Source organism: Hylobates moloch, unplaced genomic scaffold (assembly GCF_009828535.3).
Source record: "Hylobates moloch isolate HMO894 unplaced genomic scaffold, HMol_V3 SCAFFOLD_20, whole genome shotgun sequence".
Classification (NCBI taxonomy): domain Eukaryota; kingdom Metazoa; phylum Chordata; class Mammalia; order Primates; family Hylobatidae; genus Hylobates; species Hylobates moloch.
In genome coordinates, this window is record NW_026652295.1 from 37,732,801 (window position 1) to 37,758,066 (window position 25,266).

Here is a 25,266-nt window from a genome sequence, read left to right on the forward strand (position 1 = left end):
ACAGACTGCTGTTCCCTGAGTGTTTCTACAGAAGCCGCCGAAACTCAGGGAAAGTGAACTCATCCCATACGTGTGGGAGACACATATGCAGAGTACAAAACAGTCCTCAGGGGACCAGCTTCTCAGGCAGCCCCAGTCTGACAGAGACACAGCTCCATCCTCAGGGAGCCCCAGTCTGCGGGGAGAAGCAGCCGCAGTCTGGAGTGGAGAGAGACCCCACCTCTAGCGTCTTGGATGGGCTATTCGTGTGCCTCCCTGCCACTGTCTTTCTGCCTCTCTATTCCTTTTTCTCTCTCATGCAAGTGCATTCACACAAACACATCTACACGCACACACCCACATGCAGACATTCAGAAAGAAGTCTTTTAAGCACTCAAGACTAAGTCTCAGTAACTGCGAAGAGCACAGCTCAAACTCCAAGCACAAGTCCAAACCCACCTCTCTGACTGTGTCGTGAGTCAGGAAAGACCTTGAGGTTGAGCTGTCAAGAGTGAGGTCCGAGCCTCACCGGAACTCACGGGCTTTGAATCCTGTTGCACCCTCTGAGGGTTTGAGAGTGAGAGCCCTCACCTGCTGACCTATCCTCGTCTGCATAACTTTCTAGCTCTGATGCTGGGTCAGACTGCAGAGGAAGCGGATCCTGAGGACTAGGAGCACTTAAAGTGACTGAGAACATCGAGGGTGGGGTGATGCGGGATAGTGGGGCTGACCACCCAGCTGTCCAAGCTCCCCACGGGAGGCCAGGCCAAGAAGGAAAGAATACCCCCGCCCTCGTACCCCCTTCACACACACGCTTGTCTTAACTCCCAGAGCCCTGGGCGCCAACAGGAGTTAGCACCCTCCAAGGTTCTGTCCCATGGTTCTTGCTTGGGCCTCTGTGCTGGGGAGGGTCAAAGGCCTGGGGAGGAGGGACCCTAAATGGGTTCTGGTCCAGTAATATTTGGAAACTACCCTTTTTGTCACTTGCATGACCCTAGTCACTTTCTGTTGCAGGAAAAGGGACACCCCAATTCATTCATAAACATCACGGAAAGCAGAAGAATTAACACCGTTCAAATGAGAGGTGGAAGAAAGGAAGGATTCACGGGTGATCTAGGGACGCAGAGAAGCTCCGAAATCAACTTTTCTAGCACTCTTGAAACTCGAGACTGATTCCTTTCCCTGCAGTCTGGTCCAGAGGCAGAGGGCTGAAACACTGATATCTCCAACTCCTAAGGCTCAAAGTGGCAAGATCACCTATCCCTCAGGGACAGTCACGCTGCCGGTGACGTGGAGCTCGCTCTCTCGTGAAGCTCCCCTGGCTTTGCTAGATGGCCCTGCGTGGTAGGATTTGGAATGTGAGGCTGCTGGGGCCCCTGCCCTCCACCTGGTCACAGGTGACTCTAGCAAAGAAGAAGGTGGCGTGCTGAGCTGTGTGTTCCATTTTACAGGGAGCCCCAGAGCCTTCCTGGCTGAGACTGGGAGCTCCTTCTTGAAAGACAGATTTCACAGATGAGCTTTTGCTCTGAAGTGGCCCCATTGTGCTCCCAGACGGCACAAGGGAGGTGGGGGTAGCACGGTGAGGAGGCTTGGCTCTGGGCTGTGCTGTGATGAAGGTACATTCGCCAAAGGCGCTGCCTGGTCCCATCAACAGGGTAGGGGTGGGAGGCGGGTGTCCGGGCCTGGAATGGTGCCTCTTGCCTTGGCATTTCCCACGCCTGGATTATGGTTCAGCCAGACTTCCTGTGCAGGTCTGGCCAGTCCTGAGCCCTGGGGGGCAGCGGAAGGTGTGTATGCCCTAGGGCTATGCTGCCTGTCTGGTGGACAAACAAGATGTTTATTCAGTGAAGGCGAAAGGAGAAGCCCAGGGATGAAGCTGCTGGTGCCCCAGCCCTTCCTTCCTGCTTTCCCCTCCCAATGCCACACACACCCCAATCCAGAGCTCAGAGCACTAGAGTCAGAGCCCCAGGAAGACACACAGGCACACCCAGATGTCAACACCGAGGACCTTATGGGCAGACAGACACATGGCACACACATACACAGACCGTGCAACAAGGGAACCTCTGTGGACAAGCCTATGTTCTCTTTTCTGGTATAACCTTCCTACACACACAACCTTTGTGTTTTAAAGTCAATTAACCCTGGAAAAACACAAAGTTAAAGGGGTGGCGCCGGTCCAAGAGTGTCACAGCAGCCACCAGTGCCAAGACGGAGAATTGGCCTTGAGAGGGTAGGAGGTGGTGGCTGGCAGCAAGGGCAGGGCATCCAGGGTACAGTTGCCAGGTTTGTGGTGTGGCGCCTCTGGGGTGGACAGATTGGGCCTTGATCTTGGATGCTGTCCTGGGAGGCTAATAGGATGAAAGACCCACCTCCCCAGACTAAAGAGCCAGGCTCTGGGGCAAACAAGAAGGTGGCGTGCTCAGCCATGCGTTCCATTTTACAGGGAGACCCAGAGCCTTCCTGGCTGAGACTGGGAGCTCCTTCTGGAAAGACAGATTTTACAGATGAGAGGCAGAGCAGAGCAGAGCAGGGAAGTGGACAGATGGACTCCTAGAGGGAATCTGGGGCCCTCTAGGGCTATGCTACCCACAAGTGTGGTTCATGCACCAGCAGCATCTTAGAAATGCAGAATCTTGGGTCAACCCAGACCTACTGAATCAGAGACTGGTTATTCATATACATATGAAAGTTTCTGAGGCACCTCTCTAGGAGCTTCCTGGACCCTGGATGAGAGTTTTCCCCTGGGTAAGGCATGGATTACAACATCACTCCTGGTAGACTGTACTCTTGGGTTTGGAAGGCACCTTAGGAGGTCAGCCCAGCTGTTTCCCAAGCTCCAGGTGGGGTTACAGCCCTGGCCTTTCAGGTGGATTCATTCATTCATTTCACCAATGTTTATTGTGGCACCATTCCAGGCATTAGGGATCAAACAGTAAGTAAAAGCCAGACCTGGTCTCTGCCCTTTTGGAGCTTTCAGGCTAGTGGGACTGACAGGTAAGATTTTCCTGAAGAAGTGTCGCTTGAGTTGCATTTTGAAAAGGTCACCTTGGTGAAAAGAGGAGAGAAGCATATTTTAGGCAGTGGAACAGCTCATGCAAAGGCCCTGAGGCGAAACAGTGCATGGCTGGTTTTTAGAACTGAAAGGTCAGTGTGGCCAGAGAGCAGAGAGTGGGGCAGACCATTGCATTTGATGAGATGAGTGCCTCCAGTAAGGTCTCTGTGCCTGCCATACCCTTTGATTAATAGGTTACAGAGAACCCTAGAATATTAGAAAGTGAAGGAACCTTGGCCTTCATTCAGGCCAATGCTTTGAACCTGGCTTCAAGCCTCAGCTCCTTTATAAATTAACTGTAAATGTGACCTTGGGTCATTGTTTTCTCATCTGAAAAATATCCAGTCGGGGGTGCAAGAAGTGACACCTACTTCGTCTAGACTAGGAGGGTGTCACATAAGGCTTCACCAAGGAGCTATTTTTATTAGGACACATAATAGGCTGCTATAAAAAGAGACCCCAAAATACAGAGACTTAAACAAGAAACACTTTGGTTTCTCTCTCATGTAAACGTCTGAGTAGATGGTCCACAATATGGCAACTCAATGGTGGGGGAAGCCATGTGCCTTCTGCCTTATTGCATGGCCACCTTCAGCATATGGCTTCTGTTTCATATGGTCCAAAGTGATTGTTCCAGCTCCTGCCATCACATTTGCACTCCTCTTCCTTTTAAAGGCACGAGCCAGAGGTTGCACACGCCATGTCTGCTCATATCTCGTTGGGACATAACTCAGTCATGTGACCACATGTAGCTGCAAGGGAGTCTGAGAAATGTAGTCTTTAGCTAGGGAGCCAGCTACAAATTCAATTACTGTGTAAGAATAGGAGAATGAATATTAGGAGGCAACAAGTAGTCTCTGCCACAGGGGATGACTCGGGGTTTGAAGGTGAAGTTGGGAGCCAGAGCTCTCCAAGCTTCTTCTCTGCCTTGAGCTGCCCTAGCCTGCTTCACTGAATTCAACAGGGCCAGGCTCCATCTTGCTCCATAATCCACCCCTATTCCTGCCAACTTCAGGAAGTTGACTCAGCCTGCAGAGGCTTTGGTAGTGTAGGGTTGCAGTCATGGAAGGTAGGCAGGCCCCATCATACCACACGCTGGGTTCTGGGAGGGTTCCCAGCAGGCTGGTAGGTCAGGCTCGAGATGAGGCAGGTTTCCATGCCTCACACTTGTCAGAGGCTACCGCTGCCACCCTTGCCATCATGGGAGAGGCCAGTCTGGAGTGGGTGGTGGGCTGGCTGTGTTTTCATGACCTGTTCCTGAGCCAGCACCAGGGCTGGTCCCCATAGTCAGGTAACCAGCTGGCAGCAGCAGTTGGGATGGCTCAGGAGCTCTTTCCCACCAGATTGTCTGACTCTGAGAAGGCCAAAACAACCAACACCAGCAGATTCTGGGGGCTTGTGCCCTGCGGGCTGTCTGGGCAGCTCATCCCAGCCTTTGCTGGCAATGGCTGCCTTTTGGGGCCCCTGCTCTCCATGCTTGTTTTATCTGAGAAGGGTTAGGGATGGGGTGAAGTAGGGGCTACGGTAGAGCAGCGTTTCCCAACTTCAGCACTATTGACATTTGGGGCTGGAAAGTCCTTTGTTTGCAGGGGCCCGACCTGGGCATTGTAGGATGTTTAGCAGCATCCCTGGGCTCGACCCACGAGATGCCAGTCGCACCCCTACTCCCTCCCACAGGTTGCCAAACATCTCCTGGGAGTGTGGGTGAATCAATCCTGACTGAAAACCACTGGTGTTGGTGGAAAAGGTCCTGATGTACCAAAGGAAGAAGTCAGGCATGGATGGATGGAGGGAGAGGGAGAGAGAGCAAGAAAGAGAGAGAATGGGGGAAAGGAAAGGGGAGAAACAGGTGGGTGGAGAAAAAGGGGGGAAGGATAGGTACTGAAAGTGAAAAAATAACATTAAAAAGGAAAAGAAAAGGAGAAAATAAAAGAGAGAGGCAAGTTTAGAGAGGCCAGGCCCTAGAAGGCAGGGGCTGGAGGTAGGGGTTGGGGGATGTCAAGCAAGTCATCAGACCCCAAGGATTGTTCTGGGGTCTGGAGATGTGGTGGCACAATGTAGGAGCTGTCCTGGGGCAAAGGGGCCATCTCAGAACTCTAGAGTTGTGGTCAAAATTGAGAATCTGGATTCCCATCCCCTAGCAGCCAGGCCACATAGCAGAGCTTTCAAGGGTCATTCCTTAGCAGGGATCAGCAGGCAGGCCAGACTCCTCAAGCTTCTCCCAGGTCTCTTGATCTTGGGGTTAGAATCTGGATGTGGGATCTCTTCAATGTTTCTTTTTCACCTACAGAGAATTTTCACCACCAGTGACTGGGCCATTGCATAGAGGCTGACCGCTTTTGGTCTCTGCTATCTCCTAAAACCCCACTCAGATGATACTGAGAAGGCATAACCCACAAGGACAAGAAAAGTGAAGTTGTGGGGTAGTCAGCAAAATTCTGGAAACTGAAAAGAGGAAGGACAGTTACTCACCCCCCGGAAGCAGCTGCACACTAGCTGCCTGGCCTGGAGATGGGAGGATGGTCAGGATGGCAATGAGAAGCAGTCTGCTTTGAGCTTCGAGGTTAAGGAGCCTCCAATGCCTCAGCGCTTGGAAACACTGGATACCTCAGAAGGGGGTACCAGGGTGGAGGGCTGAGAGGGGCTGGCTGGAAGTGAGTGAAGAAGCAGTGAGAGCCCCAGATCCCCTCCTACTTCTTGCAAAGCCTTCTCCACTATAGCAGAAGATGGGCTGGCTTATAGAAAGGTTAACACAGGTGAGGCTAGAAATTAAGTGCAAGTCTGCACTTAATTAGTTTCCCCAAGCCGTTCCCCACTCAGCATCCGAACGTTGGAACTGGTTTATATCTCTGAGCAAATCTGGGGGACTCAGCAAATTACTGGGAGATTGACCCAAGAGAAAGGACCTACAGATGCTGACATTTAGGGGTTTCTCAATGAAAAAGTCGGCTGGCTACCAAGTTTACTGGGCACCAGACCTGTTCACATACAGTCAACCCTTGAATAACACGGGTTGAACTGTGCAGGTCCACTTATACACGGATCTTCCTCCACCTCTGAGACAGCAAGAGCAGCCCCATGTCTTCCTCCTCCTCATCCTACTCATTGCCAAGATGACCAGGATGAACACATTTATGGTGATCCGCTTCCACTTAATAAATAGTAAACAGGCCGGGCATGGTGGCTCACGTCTGTAATCCTAGCACTTAGGGAGGCTGAGGCGGGTGGATCATGAAGTTAGGAGTTCCAGACCAGCTTGGCCAAGATGGTGAAACCCCGTCTCTACTAAAAATACAAAAATTAGCCAGGTGTGATGGCTTGTGCCTGTAATCCCAGCTACGCGGGAGGCTGAGGCAAGGAATTGCTTGAACCTGGGAGGTGGAGGTTACAGTGAGCTGAGATTGCGCCACTGCACTCAGAGTGAGACTCAGTCTCAAAAAATAAAACAAAATAAATAAATAGTAAACATATTTTCCCTTCCTCATGATTTTCTTAGCAGCATTCTCTTTTCTCTGGCTTACTTTATTATTAGAATACAGCATATATCACATATAACACAAAAAATATGTTAATTGATTGTTTATGTTATCGGTAAGGTTTCCTGTCAACAGTAGCCTATTAGTATCTAAGTTTTGGGGAAGACAAAAGTTGAACATGAATTTTCAACTAACATAAGTGTTCTTGTACACTCCTTATCCTGCACTGGTGTGAATGTGACTGTAGGGTAAACTTGTAGAAAGGGGATCGCACCCTCTTACCACACTGGCTAGCATGCGCATTCAACCCTAGCCCCCATGTTGTTCAAGGGTCAACTGTAATCACAGCTTCAGCATTAAATATGAATGGACAACCAAGTATCAGTAGGTATTGCAAGAGAGCCTTCACTGTGAAAAAGAGAAACCAAAATAAACATGAAAAAATTGTTTTAAATACTCAAGAGATGGTACATAAAATGGAATATTTGGGAGGCCAAGGCGGGCGGATCACGAGGTCAGGAGATGGAGACCATCCTGGCTAACATGGTGAAACCCTGTCTCTACTAAAAATACAAAAAATTAGCTGAGCGTGGTGGCAGGCGCCGGCAGTCCCAGCTACTCGGGAGGCTGAGGCAGGAGAATCACGTGAACCCGGGAGGCGGAGCCTGCAGTGAGCGGAGATCGCACCACTGCACTCCAGCCTGGGTGACACAGTGAGACATCGTCTCAAAGAAAAAAGAAAAAGAAAACAGAATACATATATACAAATATATCTTTTGTCTCTTTGGTATAATGTTCTCAGAAAAATACCACAACCTTTGAATAAAGAATAAGATGCTATGAGAGAAAGTAATGTTCACAAAACAAGAAACACTCTTGAAAATTAAAATTCTGGGCCGGGCGCGGTGGCTCACGCCTGTAATCCCAGCACTTTGGGAGGCCGAGGTGGGCAGATCACCTGAGGTCAGGAGTTCAAGACCAGCCTGACCAACATGGTGAAACCTCGTCTCTACTAAAAATACAAAAATTAGCCGGGTGTGGTGGTGCACGCCTGTAATCCCAGCTATTTGGGAGGCTGTGGCAGGAGAATCACTTGAACCCAAGAGGTGGAGGTTGTAGTGAGCTGAGATTGTGCCACTGCACTCCAGCCTGGGTGACAGAGTAAGACTCTGTCTCAAAAAACAAAACAAAACAAAAAAACTTGCCTAGATCTTTAAAAAGTCAATGCTGGGCCGGGCATGGTGGCTCACGTCTGTAATCCCAACACTTTGGGAGGCCTAGGTGGGTGGATCACCTGAGGTCAGAAGTTGGAGACCAGCCTGGCCAACATGGTGAAACCCCATCTCTACTAAAAATACAAAAAATTAGCCAGGCATGGTGGTGTGCGCCTGTAATCCCAGTTACTCCGGGGACTGAGGCTGGAGAATTGCTTGAACCCAGGAGGTGGAGGTTGCAGTGAGCCAAGATTGCGCCATTGCACTCCAGCCTGGGCAACAAGAGTGAAACTCTGTCTCAAAAAAAAAAAAAAAGAAAGAAAAAGGCAATGCTATGGGCAACAAAAAGATAGGAAGACTACAGTAGATTTTAGAAAGACTGGAACGAGATAAGATCCCAGTTCACACAGACCAGTTACAAAAGATAATTTGGGCACAATTTAGGAAATTTAAATATGGATTTCAAAGATATTAGAAAATCATTGTTAATTTTCTTAGGTGTGATAATAGTGGTACAATGATGTAGCAGAATGTCCTTAATCTTAGGATCTGCAGACCAAAGTATTTAACAATCAAGAATAATATGTTCTAGGGTGCACTAAACTCTCAGAATTCACCACTGTATAGTTCATCCATGTAACCAAAAATCCTTTGAACTCTAAAAGCTATTGAAGTTTTAAAAAACTAATTTAAAAAAATGTATTCTACAAATTTTTTTGAAATAGTTCTGCCAAAGTATACTTGCAGCATATAGATATATAATTAATTGTTCCTTCTTGTTTCACACTAATACAGTAGCTACTAGTCACTAGTCACTTGTGGCTACTAACGCTTGACATCATCTGAACTGAAATATATGGTGATTACAAAATACACACTAGGTTTAAAGGCTTAGTACAGAAAAGGAATGTAAAATATCTCATTAAAAATTTTATGTTCACTTCATGTAGAAATAATATTTTGAAATAATATATATTTTTAAGTTAATTTCACCTGTTTCTTTTTACTTTGTTAATGTGGCTACTAGAGAGTTGAAAATTATATACATGGCTCACATTGTATTTCTGTTGAACAGCACTAACCTAGGTAGAGGGGAAAAGTATATTATTTTATTAAAGTATTGCTTATATTAAGTATCATTTAAGTATACCATTTTTTCAACTTTTCTGTATATTTGCAATTCTCTTAATAAAAAGTTAAGCAGGAAAAAAAGAAACAAAATGAAAATAAAGTAGAAAAATTTTTAAAAATCAGTTCGAGAGTTGAGAAATAAAGATTAGAAAATCCTCTTGAAAGTAGGATAAGAAGACACAAAGTAAAGATTAGAAAACCAGGAGACCAATCCAAGTGGTCCTACTAAAAAAAAATAGAACTTAATAGGCCCAGAAAGGAGCAAAGGGCATGAGCTTCTAGATTGAAGGGGAGCTCTGAAGACCCGCATGGTGAATGGAAAAATATACCAACCAATGCACTGGAAATAAAGAGATTCTAAAGAATTTATGGAGAGAGAGAGAGAGAGAGAGAGACAAAAAAACAAAAACAAACAAAGAAAACCCCAGCCATATCTGAAGGCCCAGGGATTAGCATGTCACTGATCTTCTCCACAGCCATAAAGGAAGCTGGAAGACAAAGGAAAAAACTCCAAATTTTGAAGAAAAAAATTTCAAGCCTAGATTTAGATACCCAGCCAAACTATCAGTCAAGCTTGAGGGTAGAATAAAGATCTTTTTAGACATACGAGGTCTCAAAAATTTTGCCTTCCTTTTACCATTTCTCAGGAAATGATTGAAGGAAGCATTTCACCAAATAAGGAAGTAAACAAGAAAAGACAGATGGCATTGGATTCAAAAAATGCGGGCTCCAATGTAGGATGAAGGCAAAGGGAATTCCCAATTAATGGGGAAGAAATGCTTCAGGGTAGTAGGTATGCAGCACGCCTAGAGAGCAACCATCCAGCCAGGAACAGAAAGATGGTCAACCCTGGAAGAGATGTTGGCAAGAACAAACAAATGGGACTAATAGGTAACCTCTTTGAAAGGAGCTTTATAGCGATAGCAGGGAGTTTGGGAGCTATTCATGCTAGGAACATACAAAACCAAGCAAAGAAAGAAAAAACATGGACAATAAAATGTCATGCAAGAAAGAAAGTGCAACTTAAGCACCTTATGTAATATTTATGCATTCGTAATAATGTAAACACCAAATTGAGAGTTAAGCATAAATTGAGATCTTGCTATATTGGGAGGATAGGCAAAGGATGTGTGTTGGAGTGGAGAGGGGCTCATCCTCATCTTTTGTTGTAGGAAGAGAATCCATACTAACTAAATGGGATAAGAAAAATAATCATGGGATATGAAAAAACAGTCAGATGATACTTAGAAAAATAAAAAGAAATAACTTGAAAGTCCAAAAGAGGTCGCGTCTGGGGACTGGGGTTGGGGAAGGGTGAGGCAGGCAACTGCTGTTTTCCATTGTAATCCAGGTAGTATTATTCGACTTTCTGAACGTATTTTTATATATCATTTTGCTAAAAATAAAAGTTGAATTAAAAGATAAAAAGAAAACCTAGGTCATTCACAGCAAGGCAAGTGACTGACCAGAATTAGGGGTCATTTCAGATGTCACAGCCTGTCAGCTGCCTACGTCAGCTCCTCCGGACATGGCTGGAGGGAGCCTTTTTGGAGAAACATTATCCTGCCTTGCATTATCCCCATGACTCATAGGTTCCCATTGTTTCCATACCCCCACCGCTCTCCCACCACAGGGATGTGTGTGCGCTGAGGTGGGGAGGGGGCAGAAGGAACTTTCTTGTACTCTTTGTTTGCTGCACTGCTCCACTCCCATCCCCAGGAATACAGGCTTCCTTGCCAGGGACCGTGTGTCAGGCATGGGGCACCGGGTGCCAAGAAGGAGAAAAAACAATCTTAAAATACCGCTCTCACCACTCATTGTGGAAATTCGCAATCACATGGTTGGGCCGGGCCTTTGAGATCAACTTGTCACCATTTCCATAGGTAGACACCTACGCTTTGCCTGAGCACTTTCAATGACTGGGAATTCAATACCTCAGTGGGATGTTGTTGGATATTGGGGGCAAAGTGAGGAGCACAGCAGGGTCTTTTGCACCTACAGGCTTTTTCATGTTCTCTGTGCCTAGACGGGTCAAGGCTCTTTGAGTGCCAAGGAACCTACTAGTTATAAAAGGTGAAGGTCAATGTTAAGATACAAATCTCGGGAGAACCAAGGCCGGCCTGGCTCCTGTCTCTTCCTCTCTTGCCATGTGCTAAGGTTTGATTGACTGTATCCACTCCAAAGTTCATGTCTAATCTTAATCCTTAATGCAACACTATTAAGAGGTATGGACTTTGGGAGGTGATTAAGTGGGGCAGTGTGTACATTATCGTCATTCCTTCTCTCCTGGGAATGGCTGACTCCTTGAAGTTCCAGGGAGAACTATGACTGGACAGCTGTCACTTTCCAAGTCAGATCTGGACAATTTAGTTCCCTCTCTCTCCTGCTCCCACTGTATCTGGGATTTACCAGGGATTCGGCTTAATAGGAATAACCTCTTACATTCCCGTAGTGCTCTCAATCTTCCCAAAATCTAGTGAAGGAGAAATATGTATTCCTGGTTTGTAGGTGAAACCTACAAATATGCTCATTGACTTGCTGAGGTCACAGGGCTATTGAGTAGGGGGATCTCATGTCGGATTTCAGACCCTCAAGCCACATCCCTGCTGCAGGGCAGTCCTCCAGCTTCCAGGCTCCCACACTGGCGGTAAGTATCAAAAGAGTTAGATAATCCAGCTTGGTCTATTTCTAAGGAAGAACCACTCTGAGATTCCTCCTTAACTGGTGGTAGTGTTCCTCCTTCCTCCAGTGTCTTTTTGGTTTTGAGAAAACTCTTCATTTTGGTCCAACTGGAGCTCCCCAGTACCCCCTCAACTAAGAACAGAATGTTACAGCTGAAGGGAATTCATTCCTTCAGGGAGCATCTATTGAGCACCTCTTGCAGGCTAAGCAACACTTTAGCCATTGAATTATTAGCAAAAATCTAATGATTCACCTTTAATCCAATGGTCCTCAACCCTGGTTGCATATTCAAATCAACTGGGTTTTTTTTAAGTGTGTCATTTAGACCCCACTCCAGCCAATGAAACCACAACCTTTGCAGAAGTAGGGGTGGGGGTGAGGTTGGCTTTCAGCATTTTATTTTAAAACTCTTTAGATGATTCTGATATTCTCTCAGGGTTGAGAACCTTTGATCTAGTTGAAATGTGGCCTCCATCATGTTACAGAGGATACTGAGGCCCATAGAGGGGCAATGCCTTCCCCAAAGTCACAAGTCCAGGCCTAGTTCCTCTGCCTTTAAACTCTCAGTGCTCTTTCTGAAGAACTTGGTAAAGATTTGTTGAAGGCATCTATGAATGAATGTGGAGTGGGAGGGAGAGAAGATGGTGAGTGTGGTAGATATATTTGAGATGCTTTCCCTACCCCCAATTCCTGCTGAAGACGGGCCAGCCTGGGTGGCTGTCTTTGAACTATGTGACCCACCTTGGCAAAGCTGACTAGGAGAGGAAACCTGAACCAAGATAGACCAATGAGAGGGCCTGGGAAGGTATTTGAAATGAGGTGCCATACGCTCTCACCCTTGAGGTACATTAGAATCCCCATTTTTCCAATGAAGAAATAGAGGCTCGGGTAGGTGAAGTGACTTGCCCGAGCCATTCAGCTAGGAAAGGGCCAAGCCTGGAATTTTAGGCAGTCCAAGAAAAACCCCTCCCCTCCCCTCTCACTGGGAAGATGGGACAGACACCCATAAAACATCTAGGGAACAAGTTAGCAGCCGCAAATGTGAAGTTACCTGCCAGGCAGAGAAGAGCAGACAAGAAAACCTGGGAGGGCGAGGACTACCAAGTGAATCTTTCCAGATGGTTAGTGTAGAACCAGGCCACCCAGTGGAGGAGGGACTTGAAGAAAAGACTTCTCATGCACGTCTTGGGGTGCCTCTCCTGGACAGTAGGTCAGGGTCTCTGGGGCTGAGAGTTGGGGATGATACAGTGAGGACACTTTCCACAGTGACAACTTTCACAAGCTCAAGGAAAGAAGAGAGCATGTGATCAGGATACAGCAGGAAATCTCAAAGAAACCTAGGAGAGGGCCCAGCATCCCCTTGAAATTCCTGGCACTGAAAGTTGTCTCCCCTGTGGCCTCCAATCCATCGCCAAGTTTGTGCCCAGACCGTGGGCTGCTCCCTGCCAGGAACGGAGTGCAGCAGGAATAGCAAGGCAGGTCAATTCCCAGGAGACTTGTCTGAGCCGCCTTTGGCTCTAGGACTCCCCCAGCAGCCTTGCCTAACTCTCCTTAGCCTGCATGGCAGTCTAGACTGCTTCCACCTAAGCTCCTACCTTCATAGGCACTGGGATAGAACTTGCGTGGTGGTCAGGCAGCGTTCCCAGCCTCTCATAGGTGTTTCCCTCAGTGCAGTCCTCTCTGGTTTAATCCAGCCATGGCATCTGCTTCTTGGAGAACCTGGACTAACGCACTGTAGTTCTGTGTGGGTCATTAAGGATCCCTGATTCCAACCCTACACAATGCCTTCCTCCACCTCCTACCACAAACACAGACACAGACACAGACACACACACACACACACACACACACACACGAGTATGAGAGTGGAAGAGAACAAAAGAAAGAGGAACCTTTTCCTGGGGTCCCCTTGTACAGTGCCAGGCACAGAGCCTGTCAAAAAGTAAGTGCTCAATTAAGAGCCATAATTGTTAGAGGGAGAGCACCGCATGTGGCTCAAATACCTGGGGCAGGCCTGATGGTCTGCAGGATGATGCCTGCCCTGATGGGACGGGGCTGTACTACGACTGGCTTGTGAGGTGAGACTGAGGGGCCCTGGACCTCTGTAGTAGCCACTTCTGACTGGGGCCATGGACATCCTGTGTGGAGTCATCCCTTCCTCTTCGCTCGAGGGCAGGGAATTTCTAGAAGACCTTAGATTCCCTCCTGTGTTCCCTCCTTGCCTCAGTCACAGTATCCTATGTGTCAGGCTGCGTGTTTCTGCTCAGTGATATGATCTTCGCAAAGCCTTAGTCTGAATCTGACGTACTCAATAGCTTTCATCCAGTTGCCAGGACCTAGTCTTTGCTGAGAGAGTCTCCCCTTTAACTATAAAGAGACCCAGGACATAGAGACTTGTCCGAAGCCGCAGTGCAGTTCAGCAGAGTGCAAGGCAGCTCCTGGACTAGGCTTTCGGCAGTCTCAGAACTCCAGCTGAAGGCAGAAGTCCCTTTAAGCCTCCAGTTTGGACCATGACCCAAGAGCTTCTATGTACATTCAGGGGGCAAGTACACATAGACTTTGCCCACTCATCACCCACGCAGTTAGCTCCTACGGGCCTGGAATCTTTATTCCTAATCAGCAATGGTCTGAGGGGCTCAAGGGAGTGCAAGTGACAACTTCATGAATTACATTCTCCCTGAAATCCAGAGACTGCTTCTTCCTTTCCAAGACGGATAAAACCTCACTCTCCCCTACCCTCCCCAGCCTGCAAATCATTCCAGAGGAGGTCAGTGCAGGGATGTGCTGATGAATGTTTAACATCTGGTTCTCTGGAGAGCAGAGATCCCTAATTGGTAGTGTTTGCCCATTTCCATGGTGTAAATACTTGTCCTATGGGCAATTTTTAGCTACCAATATGGTGTCACAAAACGTCAAGTTGGAAAGAGAAACACAATAGCATATCATTATATAGTATTTGCATATACCTGTAGAAGATGAAAAATCACCTCAAAAGCGTGAATAATAGTAAGATGCAAAATAGCTAGGAAGTGATGAATTTTATGTACTTATGACCTTTGTTCTTAATACCATCTAATTGCATATTTACATAATTTAATTTTTAAATTTTTTTAAGTAGTGGCTGTGGTTTAACAACCAGCTTGCAAAATTTCCAAAAAGTTAACCACCAGCTCCCGTGAGCTGGTATAAATGGGCTCCAGGCCACGGGTCAGAAAATTTTCCCTGGAGTGAACTGTTGAGGGTGGGAATCTGAGCTGATAGAAAGAGGCAGGAGTCTGGCTGCTCCAGGCCTGACTGCCAGGTAGCTGTTCATTTGCCCTCAGTCACCAGCATCAGGTGTTCTAGGCAACCTTCGAGAGACTCAACAAATATAGGTCATCTGAGTTAAATAATGTGTGATGTCAACACCTAAAGTGGAGCAGCTCAGCCAGCCAGAGCTGCAGGTGAAGGAATCAAAGAAGGAGGAGGAAATTTTACATTATTGATGTCAACACAGATTTCAATGCAGAATGAAAACAAGTGAGGATGGATTGCAGGGATGCAGGAAGCTCGGAGAGACCTGACCTTTGTTTGAGATCTCCAGCCAGGTGTTCCCAGAACCCGGGTATTTCTGGGCTTTACCCCAGAGCTTCTGAATCAGGATCTTCCCAAGGTGGAGCCCAGGAATCCCCTGGTGATTCTTGGGTAGTCCCTGCAGGGCTGGTTGGTCCACCTCACTGGTCTTGGAGATGAGGAGGGCAGACTCTGGGGAGTGGCTGGAGCTGCAGCCAGGACACCCTCTCTGTACACTCTTGTCCTTGAGCAGGAGAGCTTTGCCCTGGCCGGCTTACATGGTAGTTAATAGCACAGGCCCTGGACCCTTAGGTTAGAACCTAGACTCCACCTCTAGCTGTTGTATAACCACTGTGAGCCTCAGCTTCCAAATGGGGTAATAACACTGTTGTGGGATTACATGAGATCATGTGCATAAAGTATCCTGGGCAGCTCCTGTAAGCATCCTGCCAAGGACAGATATGGCCATTAAGGTCGTGCAGCTGGATAGTAGCAGACCCCAGGCTCTTTAAACATAGCAAGGAGAACTAGAGACCCTAAAGTAGAAGGGGCTTTGCTATCTGGGAGGTGTGAACTTTGATGCTGCATAAGGAGAAGAGCCCCGGGTGAAGAGTTAGAAGACCTAGTGACATTTGGTCTTAGCTCTGCCAATTATTGTGTTCGAGGGCAAAGAGTTTTAGTCTCCAGGTAGTAGATACTATTTGTGCCAGGTGGCCCAATCCCTCAGCCCACTTGGCATTTCACCGCTGCTGTAGTGCCACCTCAAGGCGCCCAGGTGTCTCTCTACCTTTCTACCTCCAAGCTTTCTCCCGAGCCCGGCAAAGGTCACGTAGCTCAGGGCAAGTCCAGCCAGTGTTCCAAACTGCTGTGTAACAAACCACTCCCAAGCTTTCAGGATTATGAAAACAATCATTTATTTTGCTCATGATTCTGCAATCTGCGGGCTGGCTGGGCTCCACTCTGTACGGCATCAGCTGGGCCTGCAGTGTTCAATATGGAATCTCAGTGGGGCCAATTCTCTCTCCATGTGGCATCTCCATGGGCGAGTTTGGGCTTCTTCACAGTGTGAGTCTCAAGGTACTTGGATTTCTTACATTGCAGCTGGCTTCCGCCAGAGCACCAAAGTGGAAGCTGCCAGGCCTTCTTAACACGTGGGTTCGGCCAGGTGCAGTGGCTCACACCTGTAATCCCAACACTTTGGGAGGCCGAGGTGGGCGGATCACGATGTCATGAGGTCAGGAGATCAAGACCATCCTGGCTAACACGGTGAAACCCTGTCTCTACTAAAGATACAAAAATTAGCTGGGCGTGGTGGTAGGTGCCTGTAGTCCCAGCTACTCGGGAGGCTGAGGCAGGAGAATAGTGTGAACCCGGGAGGCAGAGCTTGCAGTGAGCTGAGATCGTGCCATTGCACTCCAGCCTGGGCAACAGAGCGAGACTCTGTCTCAAAAAACAAAACAAAACAAAACAAAACAAAACAAAAAGCACATACACACACACGTGGGTTCAGAAATCACAGGAATCACTGCCATATTCCATTGACTAAAACAGTCCTGGGGGCAGCCCACATTCAAAGGGAATAGACTACTTCCTGTTGGGGAGTGGCCAGTTCATTTTGCAGATGAGAATGTGAGTGGGGAGATTTTGTCGCAGTCATCTTTTGGTAATACCGCCTGTTGCATCCACATGTATGAAAGGAGGGTGGGGATGAATTTTCCTGGGGCCATCCTTAACCAACAAGGGTGGGATTGGTGGATAAATGCAGAAGGTCCCTGTCCTTCGAATGGACAAATCTGAGGTGTATTCTATAGGTTTTTCAGGGGAGGTCTAGTGGGATTAAGCCCCAGTTGCCCACAGTTGAAACAGCTCTAAAATGAACATGTATGGCCTTTTCCTCTTTCCCCATGTTTACCTCTACATCCCTTTCTGCTACTTCTTCCGACCATCTCCCAGTTCTAGCCTTAGGCCTTGTTTTCCTGGAAAATCAAACCAAAACATTTATTACCTCATTTGGAAAAGGCTCTTAAATTGAGGCCTGTAAAATATTGCACCTGGCTCCCTGCTGTTGCGTAATCCCACCCAGGAATGGGTGTGAAAGGGCTTCATGAACTGAGAGGCTGGGCCCGGTATACAGGGTTGCTGGGAGCAGAGGGAATCCTGAGGGAACCATGGGGACTGGGGAGCTGCTGGGTTGGGAGGCCCAGCTCCCGGAATCACTTGGTAGGAGGTGAAGATGGGGAGACGGGGCAAGTGGAAAAGGGGGTGCCAATGACAGTGTTCCCTGGGGTGGGGAGAAAAAAGGTGTGCTGTATTCCAGTACTGCCCTGCAGATTCAGGTGACTTGGCACGAGATAAGGTGACTCACCAGGCCAACTCAGCCGGCGACAAGGGCCCTCAAGATCATCCACCTGGCCTTGTGGGGACTCGCCCTTCTGGAACAAGCCTTGTCCCCTGATTTGGCCTCTGCCCCAGGAAGAGAGGGACTGAATTACCAGTGGGAGGGGCCGGGCCTCTAGTTCATGTACCCTCCATTTAGTAAACATGGAAAAGCTGGGCCCCTCTCCACACTGGGCTCCCAGGAATCTGAAGGTGGACAAGCTACTCCCTGTGCCCTTTAGCAGCTCCCAGTCAGGGGAGGAGGCATAAGACCAGGAGGCAGGGAGCTGGAACAACATCAGAGCAGCTCGGTGGGATAGAGGCAACTTGCTGAGGAAGGGGCTCTGGAACACAGAGGAGGAGCACCTGGCCCAGAATCCAGGAGGGCTACAGGTAATTGTGGAAGTCTTCCCAGAGAAGGTGATGTCCATATCTAACCCCACCAGGTCTCAGGACTTGCCCAGGAGAGAGGAAGGGTATCAGGGCGAGGAAACAGCAACGGCAAAGTGGCTGAAGCCCAGGGAGGTGGGAAAGGAGAGGAGGCTGAAGAGAGAGGTGGGGGGGTGGGGAGGGTGGAAGAGCAATGGGGAGCCCCTGAGGAGTTTAAAACAGAAGAGAAATGGGTGAGGTTTGAGTTTAGGTGGCTGGCTACAGTAATGGCCAGGTGGAAAGGGAATTAGTATTAGAGGCAGGGAGACCAGCTAATGGGGCTCATTCATTCATTCAACAAATATCTGTGGACCCCCTACCAGGTGCCAGGCCCTGTGCTGTTGTGGGGGATCCAAGTGAGGGGCCAGGTGGCCTGGACCCTGGTGATGGGGCCACGATGGATAGATGGGACAGAGATCTTAGGGAGGGGTTTTCACTGTTAAACACATCCTGGCAATTCACGAGTTGTCATCGGTTCCTGGACCAGTTGTGCATGAATTTGGAAACTGGGAACCTGTTATTTGAAGAATGGAGAGATGAAAGGCAGAGCTGAGACCAAACCTCAGGGGCCTCATTTCTGGAGGCCCCACCCAGAGCTGTGCAGCCCAGCCTGCCTGTGCTTCCCCACCACTCTACCCCAGGCTTATGAGAGCTTCAGATGTAATGGTGGCTGATGATTATCTTGCCTGGCTCTTTCCAGTCAGGAGGTGAAACCCAAACATCCTGGTTTCTCTTCCTCACCTCTGGCAGGGAGTTAAATGCCTCCTCCAGGATCATGCAGGAGATGAGCCCAGCTGGGGCCCTGAGGGTCTTTCTGTGCTCTCCTCCCCGTCAGATTGGACTCCTTGAAGGGAGACGCTGTCTCTCACCTCCATCAGACTCTGGGTTCTCTGAAGTCTCCCCTGTCAGATCAGAAACTTAGAGGGTAGAATGAGGAATGAGAATGCAAGTCAGGGAGGCTGCTTTGCTGCCAGTTAATAGTTGTTTCAGCTTAGAAAAAAATCCTGTATTTCCCTCAATGTCCTCATTGTAAAATGAGGATAATGGTACATAGGTGCTCAGTAAACATTAGTGGAACAAATAATGGAGAGTCCAGGTGGTGCTGGTGGAGAGCAGATGCTGGTTTACTAGGACAGCGGAGGAGCCTGCTGGGAATGGAGCCCGTGGAAGGAGGAGTGCTGCCTCCAAGAGGACCCCAGCAAGTCGTCAGATCTCACCAATCCAATTCTCTCTGCCCTGCATTAGAAATACAGCAATGATGGCCGGGCACGGTGGCTCACGCCTGCAATCCCAGCACTTTGGGAGGCCGAGGAGGGCGGATCACCTGAGGTCAGGTGTTCAAGACTAGCCTGGCTAACATAGTGAAACCCTGTCTCTATTAAAAAATACAAAATTTAGCTGGGTGTGGTGGCTCACACTTGTAGTCCCAGCTACTTGGGAGCTAAGTTAGCAGGAGAATCACTTGAACCGGGAGGCGGAGGTTGCAGTGGGCTGAGATCGTGCCACTGCACTCCAGCCTGGGGAAGAGTGAAACTCGGTCTCAAACAACAACAACAACAAAACATCAATGACTTCAACAGAAGGATTTCCCTGCTAGTGTCATCTCCAGTGACTTCCCACGCATCTGCCACTCCTCCGCCACTCGCCAGCCTCCTCCACCGCCCCCACTCCCATCCACCCTACAGTTCCCCAGACTGTGATGGACTGTTCCCCATGCCTCCACATGGTACCCCTCCCCTGCTCACGACCCCTGCGGAACTTGAGGCCTCCTGGGCCCCACCCTTTGCTCTAGCTGCTGCCCCACCTCCCACCTCTTACTCAGAAAGCTCCAGACTAACCCTGGCCACAGTGACCCAAGACCACACCTCCACCTAATCTTGGGTCTGTGCTTTATCATGTAAGCACAGTTCTGCAAAGCTGTGCCTCAGTCCAGCTGGGTGCCCTTAGGAAGTCATGCTCCCCAAGCTCTTGTCTCAACTGTAGATGGGCCACATAACCTGGGCTGTGTTTGTCAATGGGGTTTGTGAACAGGCCAAGTGCTGAATAAAGGTGGGGCTTACAGTGTTATGGAACTGTTATTGCCTTGAGGCTGAATGTGATTAAAGCAAAACTGGAGAACCTTGGACCTGTGTGTGATGGGGGCAGGAGAGGGGTGGGGGGGAGCAGAAAGAGGGCAAGAGGGAGTTATGTTGGCAGAGAGGGAGGGATGGTGTCGTTACAGAATTGGCTGGTAAATGCATATAATCCTTTGTAAACACATCCATGCCCTCATGAAAAATGTGGTTCACTCCTGAAATCATACTTTTTTTTTTTTTTTCCAATGAACTCAGAAATCATCCTTTGTGGTGCTGAGCCCTGAAATGGTCATAGAAGGGGCCAGTCCCCAAACAGTTGAAGCCTGACAAAGCCTCCCTTTAGACAGACGGGGACAGATGCCCAGCTGAGCCTGGCTCCATTCTTCCCTCACATTCTTTCCAGTCCACAGTGCCCACGCTCAGGCTCTACATCTCCTGCCCACCCCTTGAGTTGAGAAGGCCTGAGCTTCGCTCAAGTTCTCTGGTCCACCTACCTGGAGACAGGAGCCCTTTCCAGAAATGTTGGGTGTGCCACAAAACCACAGGTAGTCTTTTTCGTCTCATCATGGTGGTGGAGGGCACAGGAGCTGGGCTGCCTGGGTTTGAAACTAGGCTCACCATTTTTACTGAGATTTTGCACAAGGCAACTTCTCTGTGCCTGTTTCCCTGTACTGACGCCCTCATAGGGCTCTTGCCAGGTCAAATGAGTCCACTCACGTATTATTCAGTGCAAGCATTTAGTGCCTGACCAAGCGGTGAGTGACATGCGTTTGCCATGATCACCCCGCCTCTCCCCTTGCTCCTCCCACTCCTTCCTGATTCTCAAACCTCTACTGCAATGTTCCTCCCGCGTCTTTACCTCCCCACAGAGGCCTGCCTCTCCCTGCTCTCTTCATCCCTTTTCATTCTTTTCTCCCCTCCAGACCATCTAATCCTCTTATCAGTCTGTCCTGAGTCCTCCCTATCCTCTGTGGATGCGTCCAGGCTCCCCTGCCGCTCAGAGGCCAGAAGCCAACCCCTCTCTAACCTGCCCCACACACAGCACACACCAAGCTGGCCTGTCCACCTCATGTTTTATTGTAAAAATGTTAAAATAAATTACATTTGACATCATTGCCAGTATGTACATACAGTGTGTGCGATGCCAGGACAACCAGCAACAACATGAGTTCATTAAAACATTTCACAGAAAAATACGAGGCTGTTCCTTTTCAGGCCCCTGCTGGGCAGCAGCCTCTGCAAACGGCTAGAGAAGTGGGGGTGTGGGCACATGCCCATCACTGTCTTCACATGTTGGGGAGGTGGGCTCTGGCCCCACCGCCCCACAGTAGTGGGGCAGAGGGCAGAGAGTCTGGGAGCTGAGCGGCTCTGATGACTTGCCTCCTGCCCGGCCTCCAGTCATCTGCAGTGGATGCCCCTTCCTGCCTTTGCTCACCTCAGTGTCCCCTTCTCCACCTCTGCTTGGGGACATGACCCTTGACATCATGGCCTTGGATGAGGTCACCAAAAAAGGCCCAGTTGAGTTGCAGGGCAGGAGGGCAGACACGGGACCTCCCAATCCTTGGGACCCTGCTCTTTAACCACTGGCTCTGAAGCCAACAACAGATTCCAGGTATATAAAAACAGCAGTTTGTTTAAAAAATAAAACAAAAAATAACAAAAACATTCAGGACACAGTGGGCCAGCCCCAGAGTGAACATCATGGAGAACCCAAGAACACCAGTAGCAGCAAGTTCTGCCCACCCCTCACCAGAGAGTCCAACAACAGTTTCACATTATCTTTTGCTCCCCAGCCCAAATCCTTTCCTTTCTTAAACACACACGAGTGCACAGGTGTGCGTGCACACACACATGCACATCAAACACTAGCTAGAGAGAGGAGCTTGATTCACATATTTGACCATCGCCCATTTGTGGGCCAAGAGCAATTTGGCCTCACCCTGCCTGGCCCAAGGGGGCTGGTGGGAGGGGAAGGCGGCAGTGAGGTCCTCGTTCAGAGCACAGGGAAGCAGAAGACAGCAGGATTGGGAGTGCAGGTCCTAGGGCCAGGGGGCGGGGTGTGCAGTTCTCCGGCGGGCAGGAGGTGTAAGGGCAGAACCAGCCAGAGCTGAGCCTCACTCTTGCAGCTCCCTGACCACCAGCCCTGGCATTCCCGGCTTCCAGTAACCCATGCTCTGCCACTCTCCCTCCTACCACTCGGGGGCCCACAGAAAGCCTTGTGTCTGCCACTGCTTGACCTGAGACAGGGAACACGGCTCTGGGCTGGTCCTGAGTAGACCAACAAGGAGGATGAGGACCCCAGGCCCCAGGCCCACATGGGACTTGTTTCCAGGCCCCGTGAGTCGGGACTGTTTGAGCCCCTGCCCTCATCTCCTCACTCCCAACTCCAGCAGCCTCCACCCCACTACGGTTTGTAGTAGGTGCCTGACCCGACCGGCAGGCCCACAGCTGGGATGGGGGCGGGCCCTGCTCCTGCTGAGGTACGGAAACACCTGACCCCATGCACAGAGGTGCCTCCCCAGACACTTCAGAGCTCCCTCTCCAAATGCCGAGCTCAGTAATACCGGTCAACTTAAACAGCTGAGACTCTGGGCCTCAGAGAACCGTGTGACACTCCACCAAATGGTGGGGCAAAGACCCTGCAGGCAAGGCCTCTTCAGAGTCAGTCCCGCCCACCTGCCCCGCCAGCCTGCATGTCTTTGCATTGTGAGATACACCAGCCAAGCTCAGGACAGACGCCCCCACAGCCAGGGTATGGTTCAGCTGGAGAACAGAGGCCCTGTCCCGGGCATGCATCTAGCTGGGGATGATGGAAGGTTAGGAAGGCCCCTGGCCCCCCACTCCCAGTTCCAAGGCTGCCCCCCACCAGGGGCCAGGGGTCCCGGCCATCTTGGGACACCCCAGGGTGAGGGGGGAAGAGGCCGTCAAAGGTGGGGTGGGGAGCCGGCCCCGCCTCATGTACCCTTGGGGCTGTTAGCCTTGTTGTACTCATTCATCAGCTGTTCGTAAGGCACGGAGAGCTCAGACTCAGTGCTGGTGAAGGTGGACTCGTCGGACGAGGGGAACTCGCCCATGTTCAGGGGTGCCTTGGCTTCGGCCCCCTGCTGGGGGCTCTCCTCCCCTGCCAAGTTGTCCTCTAGTGAGGACTTGGAGGTCTCCTCGTCTGACAGGCCAGCCTCTGTGTTCACGAAGGTGATGCTGGCGTCCTGGAAGATGAGTGGGTGGTAGTCCTGGGCGTCCCATGGCCCGCATTCCTCGCTGATGCGGTCCAGCTGGTTCATGAACACCTCGGGGGCAGGGGAGCTGTCTTCAGGGGCCCGTGCCACGGCCTCCTCATCTGGGGGCCTTGATACGTGGCCTTTGCTCCTCAGTGTCTGTGACACCTCTTCCAAGGTGGGCACCCGGTTCTTGGAGTAGATCACCAGGGGCGCCAGGGAAGGGGGCAGTGCTGGGAGCCCACCGCCTTGAGGCCCCAGCCCTGGGCCCGGGCCCGTCTCCCCGCCCCCGCTTGTCTTCATGGCCTTCTTCCCAATCTGCTTGATGAGGTCGTTGTAGGTCTCTTCCTTCTTGGAAAGAAAGCTGAAGATGTTGACGTCCTTGGAGGCTGTGCTCCCCTTCACCTGCAGGGCCTTCCGGGAGTGTGGGGAGCTCTCGAAGGACTCCTTCCGTCGCCGCCGCCGCTTCTTAATGGCTTTGTGGACTTCCACAAACATGCTCACCTTCCAGTTGACAAAAAGGGACAGCCAGGCCAGCCCCAAGTAGATCCAGAGCTCCACGAAGTAGCGGTACAGGGCGTGGTAGTTGGCGCTGGGGTTCACACCTGAGCGGATAGGCAGTCCAGAGGTCAGGAAGAGTTAGCAGGGCCCGGGAAATGTGCAATGGCCAATGCTGTGTGATCTGAGCAGGGGTCAGGCCAGAGCACAGGACGGGGGTGCAGTGGGATAGAAAGGGGCCTGTTCTAGATCCTGGACTATCCCATCTTCCTCAAGGGCTTGGGCCTGCTGTCACTCATGACCCCATCCCAGTCTCCAGCCTGTCTTTGAGTCTCGGTTTCCTCAGCTACAAAACGTCAAGACAGGCCAGGCACGGTGGCTCACGCCTGCAATCCCAGCACTTTGGGAGGTCAAGGCAGGTGGATCACTTGAGGTCAGGAGTTCGAAACCAGTCTGACCAACATGATAAAACCCCGTCTCCACTAACAATACAAAAATTAGCCAGGTATGACGGCGGGCCAGCTACTCAGGAGGCTGAAGCAGGAGAATTGCTTGAACCCGGGAGGCGGAGGTCGCAGTGAGCCAAGATCACACCACTGCCACTCTAGCCTGGGCAGCAGACAGAGACTCCGTCTCAAAAAAAAAAAAAAATTCAAGACAGTGACTCTTTGAAGGAAGCTAAAGGGGCTTTGGGGGACTGGCAATGTAACCGACACACAGGTCAAGAAACAGTTCACGAGTATTTGCCTTTCTGTTGAGTCTTCTACCGTCCCCAGCTGTTCTGCGTATATGGTACAGTTTACTTAAAAACTGAATGGATGGATATTACACAAGGGAGCCGCCAGCACCCTCCAAGCTGGGGCTAGACTCACACTGATTACGAACAAGGCTGGTAGTTAGGTTGAGATGACCCAGGAAGCACCCACCGTGGCAAGAAATACTGGAACCATTTTTATTTTCCTTGAAGGTCTGGTCTGCCTCCCTGACTTCCTCAGATCAGCTCTCCCTTGACCTGGAGGAGGGCTCTGTCTGCTCCACATCTCCCTCTTGCTGCAGGGAGCCTTCCTGGCTTACCCCCTACAGCTCTGAAGCTTCCCCTACACTCCAGGGTTATTTGAAATGTCTTTTACAACTACATGTACAGGCATGTTGACCTGTATTCCATTTGCCCCCTTGACTAGATACAAGAGCAACTTACAGAAGGGACCTGGAGGAAGGGGGCTACCTCTCTCATCAGACTAGAGGTTCCTCTAGGTGCTGGAGCCCGGTCAGTTCTCCTCCCCCGACTGGGCTCAGATAGCAGGTGCCCTGAGTGGTCCTGTTAATCCTGCTCAAGGCTCTCAGTCACGAGCAGAGTTTCATGATGACAGTAATGAGGGCACGTACTGATATAGCCAGGCCCTACCCTCAACACTCATGAATAGTAATTATTATTTTTACTAATTTTACAGATGAGAAAGCTGAGGCAGGGTTTGGTGTCTTGCTGGTGCTGAGAAAGTATGGCTAAATGTACATCTGTATTTCCCTAATACCAGAGGCATCTCCTTAGCCTGCTCTGGGCCTCAAGGGCTGGACAATGGCAGG

General features: G+C 49.9%; 1 protein-coding gene across 1 annotated transcript in view; it reads right to left on the reverse strand.

The window, feature by feature from the left end:
* Nucleotides 1–20,922: 20,922 nt before the first annotated feature.
* Nucleotides 20,923–25,266, reverse strand: part of KCNK5 (potassium two pore domain channel subfamily K member 5) — a 40,951-nt gene continuing 36,607 nt past the window's right edge. Inside the window, exon 5 of the mRNA XM_032141105.2 lies at nt 20,923–23,789. Within this exon, the coding sequence (XP_031996996.1) occupies nt 22,924–23,789 (866 nt within the window). The 3' untranslated portion in view covers nt 20,923–22,923. The remainder of the gene's footprint in view (nt 23,790–25,266) is intronic.